The 12,125-nt window shown below is 32.8% G+C and overlaps 1 protein-coding gene across 1 annotated transcript in view; it reads left to right on the forward strand.

Annotated features, from left to right (window-relative positions):
- The window catches only part of LOC145292140 (uncharacterized), a 159,871-nt gene that overhangs the window by 123,781 nt on the left and 23,965 nt on the right, over window positions 1-12,125 (forward strand). The window contains exon 10 of the mRNA XM_080138262.1: window positions 1,021-1,164. Within this exon, the coding sequence (XP_079994388.1) occupies window positions 1,021-1,164 (144 nt within the window). The remainder of the gene's footprint in view (window positions 1-1,020; window positions 1,165-12,125) is intronic.

Below are 12,125 nucleotides of genomic sequence, written 5' to 3' on the forward strand. Positions count from 1 at the left end.
TGCTTCCTACTGTAGCAGGATGCACCACAAGGCTAGAAAAACGGGATAAGTCAGCTCTCTCTCGGAGTGCACAGGTTAAATATAAAAATAAATCATGAATGGACTTATTGGCATTCTCCAGTGCCTCAGGTTATTGGCAGTAAAGCAATCCTTTCTCAAAATGCATCTCTTAGTATTAAGCTGCACAATACCTCATTTTGAGAAAGAACAGCTTGGTGTTCTAAAGCAGCCTCTAGTTTGTCAGATTAGTTTGCTGAGGACCGATCTGTGGTAACAGTGTATAGAGGTCTTGCAATAAGCACCCACAGTTGGCATGTGCCTGCTGTAGGGAAGCAGTGGTGTGCAAACATGGAATTCTTCAGATACGATAATAATATGATTATGCAAATTTAGGAACTTTTGCGAATTCAAGGTGGCAGCATAAAAACATGGATATTTTTGCTCTACAGGATTTTTTTGGTTTTAGGACATTGTCTCGTTTGCATGTGATTTTATTGTTGGTTGAATAGAAAAGGAAGAAAATAGTCTACTGCTTAGGTGAAAAAGTGTATGTCTTTTTCATGGGAAAAAGAAAACACAAAATAATCTGACTCTAGTGTGTGTTTTCTTTCCAACTTAAAAGAATTTATGTGATTTAAATAGGAATTAATTACCGGAATACATCTTTTGTCTACATAAATTATAGATAATCTTTCAAGATTCTTAACTGGTATTGTACAGTATAAAGAGTAAACTAGAAATAGTTTTATTCTAATCTTTGAACTGTGTTGACTTTGTGTTTCCTACTCTTCACTTTGTTAGAGTATATGTCCTTAAAAGCACAGAAAGAAAATTACTGATATCATTAATTAAAATTGATTGAATTGTATTTTTATTTTTTGTTTTATTTTTTTTGGGGGGGGGGTCACATTTTTAAGATTTTTTTTATTCTTTGTTATTTGTGCCTTTCATCCACTGAATGGAGAGAAACAACAATTCTTTTCCCTTTTTAGATTAATTTGCATTTTTTCTTCATTTCAGACTGATTGCCGTGCAATAGCCAGTACTTGTGGTATTCCTGGCTCTAATCCCCAACTTGAGGTCCTCCTCCAATGGATGGTGGCCTCCTATGTTAAAGCGCCCGTGTTTATTTTTTATACAAAACAGAGCGAGAAACTTGCCAGAGTAAGTAATTCGCTATCATTTTGTTCCCTTTCTTTTATCTCTTTCTCCTGTTACAAATGCAGTGTAAATTGAATTTCAGAATACTTCCATTAGCATTAGGATGTTCAACTCACTAATTGAAAGATAAAGACTGTTTAAATCTACATAAATGCAATTAAAAAAAAAAGATAATTTCTGCCAACATCATCTCCAATTTTCACTATTTGGCTTCAATCTCTTGGTTGCTTTCTTTCTCTCCTTTACTATTGCCATCTTGTCAATAAATTCACAGACTACAACTCCATGCAGAGGAGTACCCCTTCTCTAAAAATGGGGCTATCTATGGGCCATGAGTGATTGCCTGTAATGCCTTAGGACAGAATCCTGATGGTTGAGTTGTTCTTCCACTTCAGCCCTTACTTTGGCTAGATGGGAGATCGGAGAGGCTCAATCCAATCAATCATTTTGTCATGTCACTCCCTAGTATCTATAAGTTCATATCTGACAATGTTATTTAATCTGATTCTTAAAAAAATCAAATCCTTATTTTTACTTTTTATTTTCTCTCAAATCAATAATAGAAATCAGTAGCTGAGGATCAATCATGTTGAGAACAAAGATTACCGATACCAAGGTATCATTTTTTTTAAAGAGTAATGTTTTCTGAAAGTAATGTAACTGGTGTGGTGCTCTGTTTTTCTGTTCTAGAATAGTGATGGTAGCCTCTGTAAAATTTCCTTCAAAGAGTAATGTTTCGAAGAGTAGAGCAATGTATTCTAGCAATATAAATGATTATCCTACCTAAAAAGAATTATATTTAACATCATTAGTCTGAACCAGAAAGTCCTGTGTCTTTGCATGGGCTGGGGGAAATCAAAAAAGTTATTTAACTTAAAAAAAGTAAATATTAGAGTATCAAGCAACTCATTTGAGTAATTTTTATGTTTATTTTATGTTTAGTTGGCGTTTTTGTTGAGATCAAAATGTGTTTGTTCCTGAGTATGACACATGTCGACTCTGGTCATGTTGGACCTCAGTTCTTTGGATAAATTTAGTCTCCTTGCTAATTGAATGCAAGAGTTATTCATGATAGAAATCTTCAAAAATTTCCATTTATCTTGGAAAGATACCATTCCCCAAACTACATCCACCATTGTCTTTTTCTCCTTTTTAGATACCATTCCCATTTTGAGATCAATTTGTTTTCTGGTGTAAACAAACCAGAAAACAGTGGGTAGTTTACTATTTAGAAAAGGTTGGGAGAGAGTCTGTGGCAGGGATGGAATTGTGGACTCGTGCATTATCCTGGTGGAAATGCCACTGACCAATTTGAAGAGTGCTGGAATCTCTTCCCGAACTCTTTTAAAACCTCAACATAGTGTTCCTTATTGATTGTCGGTCCAGTAAGAACCTCATGCATGTAGATTGTGCCCATGCTGTCAGAAAAAGAAAAAATGGGATCATCATAGGTTTCTGGGTGGATTTGTTCTGTCTGGCCTTCTTGGGTCTGAGAGAGCCAGCATGCTTCCACTGGGAACTCTGTCTTTTGGTCTCTGAGTCATAGCAATAGATCCAGTTTTCATCACAGGTCACCAGATCATCAAGAACTACAGGATCTGAATTGATCAGCTCAACCATCTCCCTGCTGTCATGACAATTTCTTTCTTTCTAATCTTCTCTGAGCGCCTTTGGGATAAATTTTCTGCAACTTTTCCACATCTTCAGTTCCTTGCAAATAATTGTGTGTACAGTTCCTACACTGACATCAAACTGTGCACTTATTGTTTCTATAGATACAGGATGGTCCTTATCCATGAAATTCTTTATTTGGCCTATGAACTCTGGTGTTCTGACTTCCCTATATCTTCCTACACCTCTCATCATCCCTCACAGACTCCCTGTCTTCCTTGAATCTTTTATGTCACTCAAAAACTGATGTTTGATTCATGCAAGATGGCCCAAAAGCAGTCTGAAGCATTCCATACGTTTCTGTGGCATTTTTTCCAAGTTTAAAACTGAATTTTATTGCACATCGTTCTTCTAAAGTGTCCTCATGTTCAGATTGCATTTTTGAAATTCACCAGCTGTGATAATCAGACTTTAGTAGGGTGTATTCCAATTCCTGCTATAACTGTTCATTTAAACCTGAAATCATAAAAATTGGTCAGTCATCTCATAAGATGTATAGCAAGAACATACTGAATTTTCAAGAGTCTATGACAATTTTAAATGCCTGTACAAAAATAGTCTGGAAACTTATTGAAGGCACCTTGTAAATAAAATAAACTACTATTTTTAATTAGAAATGTAATACTTTATTTTCTGATAAATAATGCAAGTAAACATTTAAAATCGGGTATAGCCAACCATGTCTGGATGGAGAGGGGGGATCATCGCCCCCTATGGGATGAAGTAAAAATAATAAACAGAGAGACCCACTGGAAAGTGAGAAAACTTAAAGAAACAGCTCACATGCTCGGACATAACAACCTACTGAGCAAACCAAGCATAGAGCTGAATGCAATTTGGACACCTCTGATAGAGAGAGAAAACCTTGAATAACAACATAGGTTTAACATTAACAAAAACCAACTAAGAATTGTCCTAGTGACATATGGCCGAGTGGTCCTAGACGTTGTATCAAAGTTTACAGTTACCCAAAGGTGCTGAGTTCAATCCTGAACGAAGGCAGTGAAAAAAGTAACATTGAAAAACAGAGAATCAGCAACTATGTCCCAAAGCCTAGCTGGAGTCCGAACACGGTACCCCCGTAATAATAATAAAGGGTTGGGTTCGAGACTCCTAACAAACCGTTCACCTGACGAAGGCCGGAGGGCAAAACGGCCGAAACGTTGTGACAATAACAACCAAGATGAGGAAGTCAGTCCGACAATTTCAATCAATAGTAATGCAAATCATGCATTCTAACAACTATTTTCATCTTTGATCTTTATTATATATACAGTATTTAAAAATACTTTGTATTATTGATTCAGATAATAGTAACTTGTTTTCATTCATTTATGTTTCTATGCTCAAGTGCATGTTGTTGGGACTGATTAGTGATTAAAACACAAATAAAATGGTCTAAAAAATTTAAAGTAATTTATGAAAAAGAAGTATTTTATATTTTAATACCAATTGTATATTGTGACATGATCTTTAAATTGGATTATGTATTTAAATCAAAATTTAAATATTTAATTTTAGGATGACTAGATATATTGTTTTTATATTTTGTCGCCAAGGTAAAATAAAACATGATTCCCACAAGATCGGCTAATACAGTAGTCGTTTTGGAACTGAGAAAAAGTCTACTAATGTACCCCCCCTTTAAAACTTGCAGAGACTTTATCGGCTAGAGATTTCGTCAAGTCTATTTTTAGACCGGATCGTGAAGCAGAGAGGAAGAGGGGAGGGGGAGTGATATCACTTCCCCTTCCCCTTCCCCTTTCCCTTTCTAACTTGACACTAGCGGAAATCGCTCTTTTCTGTTTGGGTCGCCGTCCTGTTAAGAGGTCTCGCTCCTCGTGGGAGGAGGGGGGGTCGACTTCTTCCCCTCATGCGAAAAGGAAATACGGATACACAACACATGGACGACGCGACCCTCTTCTCCAGTCATGCGAGAGAATGTGATTAATTTACTTTCTCACGAAAGAGACGATGACTTTTCCCCATCATGCGAAGGAGATGTACTGATGCGGATGATGTGATCTCTTCTCCCTCACGAAATATATATATATAGATGTATAACGCGTGAACAAAAAAAGAGAACACGTCAATTTGCTATTCAAACTTTTTCTCCACCAAAGGAAATATCTTGGATTAACTGCGTCGTTGACAAGTTGGGAAACACACCAGTGAAAGAAACGAAAAAAAAAAAAGGAAAAACAAGAGACCTGCAAGTGCAAAGACTTTGATTACAAACCCCCACCCCCACCCCAAGGACTTTCGCTCATATCAATACACATAGATATTGCATAACTTTGAATACATTTCTTTTTCTTTCATTAAACTCTTCCTTTTTTTTTTTTATCTTAAATAAATCTATTTTTGTATCATTTGGGAAAGTGTCTGTTATCTCGTTATTTCATCGCATTTTTATTGTGTTCGTCCTTGTGTTTCTATCCACTTGTTTTATTTTTTTTGCTGTGTCACATATGCGATAAAGAGAAAAAATACTTGTGTTTTTGCTTTCCCATAAATTCCCTTATACCCCCCTTTTGGCAACGTGTTACAAAGGTAAACGATATTTGTTTTATCATTAAGTTTCCATTCATACCCCTACGTTATAAATTGCCTTACCACATCTTTTATCACATGTGTAACAATATGAATTAAGTTTATAGACACAATATTTTGATGCTTTTTATTTTTTTTTATATCTACTGTATGCTATTTCACAATTCATACCTATCACTTTTTTTTTAGCTTAAATATTTCTATTGATTAGGTAATTTTATATTTAGAATATTAATTGCCTATATATTTTATTTTTTTACATGTTCAATTCTTTTACATAAAGGTGGTAGATTATAAGTCAGTCAAAAAATATATGGTTAGTGTTCAGAACTTCATATATTTTATCTGTAGTTTTCCTTGCATTATTATTTTCCTTTTTGTTTCTTAATGCACTTTTATTTAAAGAGTTATCTGTTCTTGATATTAAGAGTTATGTTTCCTTGACTGTTCATTTCATTTCCTGCCGAATTTTCCTGACTTTTATTTTAAGTGTTTTTATTTTCTTTGGTTGATTTTTAATTAATCAATAACAAAGAATAAGAAGATCTTCTGTCAAGTCTACTTTAATGTCTCAACTAGTTTAAAAAATTATTCGCATGAATATCTGGAACCTATAATTGTTTTAATTGTTTTGAAAGAGAAAAAAATTGCTTTGTTGAATAGATACATTCCTGGAGGGTGTCCATTTTCAGGAATTAGACCAAATAATAATACTTAAAAAAAATAATTAAAAATTTAAAGCAATTTCAACGTTGCTTTTTGGGGGGTAGGGGTAAGTAGAATTGAAATTTAATTGTAAATTATTAATGTTCGATTTTGTTGGCTATATATCCTGCTACATTTTAAATTAAAAATATTTTGTAATTAAAAATTCCTTTACAAACCACCAAAAGTCGTGTCCCTATAATTTAATGAAATATAATTCCATCCTCACTCAATTGATATGTGTTAAATAATTCCTCTATTCTTTTTCTAACATACAAACCCATATCCATTTTTAATAGTAACGATGATTGTACTGCTGACTAAGTAAAAAGCTCAAGTAATTTTTGTATTATGAAATGTTTCAATTAGTGAAAAGATCAATGAAATGTAATTAGAGTTAACAGGTGTTGCATCTGTATCTTAACTATGCATGTAATTACTTTTCTGTAAAATTGTACATCATGTTATCAAATAAAAATATGAAAATGATTTTTTGTATGTATACAATTACATGTCAATATCCTGAAAAAGCCTGGAAAAAAAAATTCACTAAATATTTTAGAGTTAGAGTTTACAATATATATATGCTTAATGGACAAAAAGAGTAACTATTTTTGAAAGATTTCTAAATTAAAATAAAAGGAATAGGTGTGCTGAAAAAAATAAAAATGTCCTACGCTATGTAGTAAAGTGTTAGATTTGTACTACCACTCTAAAGTTGAAAATATTTTTTTTTTATTATTATTTAAAAAATCTTTTTCAAAGAATTGAGAATGTCATTTTTATTTTTCTGTTTACAGTTTGGTAGTCAAAGTATACAAATTTTACCTTTTTCATTTTATTACTTTTTTAGAAATTGTGTTTTTAAAGAATGTTCTGTATTTGAAATTTTCATCGTAAGATTATTTTTAATTTATCTCCTATATAATAATTTGACAGCAGAAATTCTTCTCTGTACCAAATTATCATACGTTTGCAACACCAGATGCCACATACAAATTTAATATATTTACCCTATTAGCCACTATTATATGAAGCTTTCGACTACCATTACAGACACATTGGACTGTGATATTAAAATACTACATTCCATCTGACTAGCATTACCATCACAATCACAACATCTTAAGAGGAAGGAGTCCCTACTTTTCTCTCTAGACATTTAGTCCTACAACTATTCTACATTTTTCAACTACACTGTGATTACACCCTCCGTAACTGGCTAAGACAAATATAGACGTAACATTCTTTTCGATTTCCGAATACTAAATAATAACGGATCCCTAGCAATGTTCCACCCTTTCTAATTGGCTGAGACCGGACATTCTTATATTCCAGAACGAAACTAATTCCTAGATAAACGAACACTTCCAAAAGTTTTAAAAAATGGTGTCTCTCTCCACATGAGGCATTAGCACTAAAGAAAATAAAAAAAGTACAAACATTTTAACAACTCATAAAGAGATACTTAAATACTGATAACCTTAATTACTCAAACCAACGTGCACAAGTAAACAACTTAACATACATAACGTCTTTCCTGTCTTTGCTTGAATGTCCAGAAGACTCGCAGAAATGTAAACACAGCTATGGTTTGGGAATGTAAACATGTAAGAAGTACTGACACAGCACCCCCCCCCAAAAAAAAAATTTAAAAACCTGCTCTGAAAAAAAAAACCGTGTTTTCTGGGGTTTACTCAATATGTACGACTAAAAATTATGTATGATCAATGTACAATTAATTGCCACTGCTGCTGATTAATGCAAATTCAACACAGACAATCGACTGGGTCCATCAGCATAAAATATCGTAAAACAAAACAATAAAACGAATTTACTCAGAAATTTCGAGAGGTTATTTTGGCAACTATCTTTTTAAGTCCATACCTAAACAGATATTTACTAAAGAAAACTCCCGATTTTTATAATATTCACTCTTACACGAGTGATCTAAGTCTGTTAGTGTAAAAAATGTTATTAAAATAAACAATAATACTTTAGTCACAGTCAAGATTATTTTTGGCAAATTCTTAAAGACAGACTTTTTTCAACTCAGTGTGCCACTTTTAAAAAAAAATTTTTTAATTTGTGTAATAAATAAATAAATTAGTCACAATTTTCAGCCTAGAGATTTTTTTTTATTTGCAAATTAAATTTTACAAATGACCTTTTTATAAAATGTGAATTTTGTAGCATTTGCAGATGAGTATGCTGACAACGATTATCGTGGTTATATTTAGGGGAGCCCCCCCCCCCCAAAAAGGCGTTTGTCTACTCCAACAGCCATTTTTCAAATGAGGCTGTTGAGGTTAGATATTCTGAATGCCGTTCTTAAGATGGGGAGGTTGGTGGTGTCCTTTGAAAGCCATTCTTAACATGGGGAGTTTATGATATCTATTCCAAATGCTGTTCTTAACATGGCAATACACAAAGTGAAGTAAAAAAAAAAAAAAAAGTTTAATCATTTTGTTTTATAAGACGACATAAAACTGAAATTTAATTTCATACTATTGGTGGAAGAGTTAAAAAGAAGAGGAAGACTTGAACAACAAATGGAAACAACTAGGACTGCTACCACTGATTTCGATCACTCTAAACAGTTCATATACAGTGAGAATCTAAAACTGTTTTTACTTTCTATTATTATTCTAATAGACCATTTTTCGTAATTTTATTAATTCATACTGATTTACACATTTCCTTAATTGCTTTTCTTAGATTCAAAGTACCTACAGGTTATCGCCCCCAAACCAGCACTAATCACCAGTGAAAACCAGATTATTTCATTTTGGCTATGGCCACCAGTGTTTGCAATTGTTCAGGAACTGCAATGACCACCAACAACAACCATAGTTTGCTTTTTTGCGAGGGAAGGGGCAGGCTTCCACCAGGTAACCCCAGTTAACGGGTCTTACTAGTATATGTATATATATATATATATGTATATATATATACACACACACACACACACACACAGACATGTATATATATATGTATAGGGGTATATATATATGTGTGTGTGTGTGTGTGTGTGTGTAGTATAAATATATATGAATAACTCCATTCGTTATTGAGCACTATTATATAAACCCAGTAGATATTCTGTATATAATAGGAAAACTGATGAAAAATAAAATTGAATAAATTACAAGGTGTTCCAAAAGTCTTGGGCATAATTCAAGAACTCATATCATATTGAGTGAGAAAGAGTCTGATGACCTTATTTTCCAAGAGGATGGAGTGCCACCACACTGGAGCCTCAGGGTTGGACAGTTTCTGAACACAACACTGTTAGACAGATGGATTGGACGATTTGGGCAAGATGATCACGATCTCATGCCCTGGCTTCCCAGATCTCACACCCTGCATTCGGGGAAGAGGGCGGGGTTGAAAGGACTGGTCTATGCGTGACCCATTCCAAGAGATGTGAATGAGCTGTAGGCCCAAATAACCGAAGCTGTTGCAACGCAATGCTGGAATGAGTTTGTATATACAGGGTGACCCAAAAAAACGGGACCCAACTCTAATTAGGCCCCGTTTCTTAGTGTTTTATCCGAATGAAATGAAACTTTGGTCATAACTAGTTTATTATATTCAAAACATTACATCAAAACACTAGGGTTTTTGGCCTTTTTTTTCTCCGTTGACTGGTCAGAAAAACAATTGAATATTCTGTTTTGTTTTGGGGTCACCCTGTAGTAATCCATAAAAAATTCAAACGAGATTAGAAAAGAAAAATCCTTAACTCGTGGATTTTCAGACAGAAACACTTTTTATCAAAGGATAAACATTAGTAAAAAAAAAAATGCATCACTGGTTAGAGTAAATTTGAAAATATATTTAAAATATAAGAAACTTTTTTGTGAAAAACACAAAAGGCATTTTCCATAGAATAATAAATAAAACAAATCAATCAACCAACTAATTAGCCTATCAATCTATTAATTAATGAAATAGTAATCCATAAAGCCAAAATATGTGGAATTTAAATGTGAATGTGTTATAGTGTAGTACAAAAAAATTGTTAAAATTTGAAAAATTATATAATACATGAAGTTGTATTTAATATCCACAATGAAGAGAATGTCATGTGTAAAGGGATTATCATAAAATCCCAAAAGTCAATAAGTTCAAAGAAATTGTACTTCATAAGATCTCAAAAGTGCCATCAATGAGTGATTGAGATATAATGAAATCCAGAAAACTAGCTTAAAATAAAATGATGGTCCATAAAATATGAAAATATCCATCATATATTTTGTTTTTCATAGGAAATAAATTTATTAACAAATAAAGTTACTAGCCATTTTTTTTTTTTTTTAATCTGCTCCCAGGTAACTGAAAATAATAGTTAAAATATAGAAAGTTTAATGAGAACATTAAAAATCTTAAATCTATTATATAAGATTATTATTCAATAACTAAATGTTTTATTGACCAAAATGTTTATTTGTTAAAGAACATGTCCATTCTTAAAATGTGTCCATTCAATCTGCATGTTTGATGATGAAAATGTTATTTTAAATTGAAGTTTGGCTGAGTGGCAAAGCAGATAGACTGTCTCTTTATAGATATGAGTGAACATATTTAAATCTTTAATTTCAAAATTATTCATGACAGACTGAGCCTCTTATTGAGATGTTTGGCCAACAACAACAACAACCGTACTATAATGTTTTTTAGGGTGGCGGCATGCTTCCACCGGACAACGCCAGTTAGCGGGTACTGTTAGTTATATATATTTTTAAATTACAATGCTTTATTATCAAACAAAACATGTAATTGATAAAATAAAGTGTTAAGTTTTGAGACATTGTGTTGAACAAAGATGGCGGCGTAGTTCAGATCAGTAACCAAGATGGCGGCCAAGAATCAAATGCGGTCCGTGGCGTGACGTTCGACAATTTTTATAATAATTTTGAAACGTTTTCATTGGTTGTTTAGCACAGCCGGTGGTTATAAAAAATGATTGGCGAATCCAATCGTCTCATACCCCCATTAGGAGTCAAAAACATTTTACATGAAGTTTTCACAATTATTGAACTATTGGAAAAATATTCAATAGAATTTTTTTTAAAGAATACTAAATTTAATTAAAAACAATTATTGTGCATTTCTGTAATAAATAAATTAGTATATTTATAGCAGTGACCATTAATTATCTGCAGACATTGAATTATTGACCACTATTGAAATCTTTAATCATTAATAGATTTTATAATTTGATTAATGGATGAAAAGAACACAAGAATTTGAATAAAGTTATTTTTATTATTTTTACTTTATTTTATAAACAAATATAAATAAGAGCTGCAACAATGTACAAGAAACTTAAATGACAAATTTTTTGTTTTACAGTGAACAGTTTTACATTGGAATAATCTATTATATAAAGGGGACCTGTCTGTGTTTGTATGTATGATAAAAACTTTTGTCATCCGCACCCGACCAGGTTGAAATTGGTACCATTTGAAAAAGAAATACCTCGGATGCATAATATGTGAAAATCAGAAAAAGATTCATTCTGTGGCGGTAAACTGGACCATTTTTTGAAAGGGGGTCCGTTTTTCGTGTCTCTTTTTACGCAAGTCATACATGCATATTAAACTAAAATTAAACTAAAACTATATTTAAAATACTTATTTTGCAATGTTATGATGTCATAAGTGTAGGGGGCTTGGTCGACATTCACCGATGCCTGGCACAACAAATGAAAATAAAAGGTTTATCAGAAACAGCATTAAGGTGAAGACGATTTTAAAAATTCAATATATGACTTTTATTTAACAATAGAAAGAAATCATGAATCATGTTATTTTGTTGACATATTTTTATGTGCATGTGTTGATTCAGCACGAGAGTTAAGACCTTTACTCCTGATCTGAAATGGAACACGTACATCAAGTCTGTTGCCAAGGTCACTGGGAAAATGGTGGGATCCTTCTACTGCTCTAGAAGATATCTCACTGCTGATGCAATTCTCTATCTATATAAAAGCCAAGTATATCCAAGGATGGAGTACTGGTGCCACATCT

Source organism: Euprymna scolopes, chromosome 13 (assembly GCF_053919585.1).
Source record: "Euprymna scolopes isolate OS-2025 chromosome 13, ASM5391958v1, whole genome shotgun sequence".
Classification (NCBI taxonomy): Eukaryota; Metazoa; Mollusca; class Cephalopoda; order Sepiida; family Sepiolidae; genus Euprymna; species Euprymna scolopes.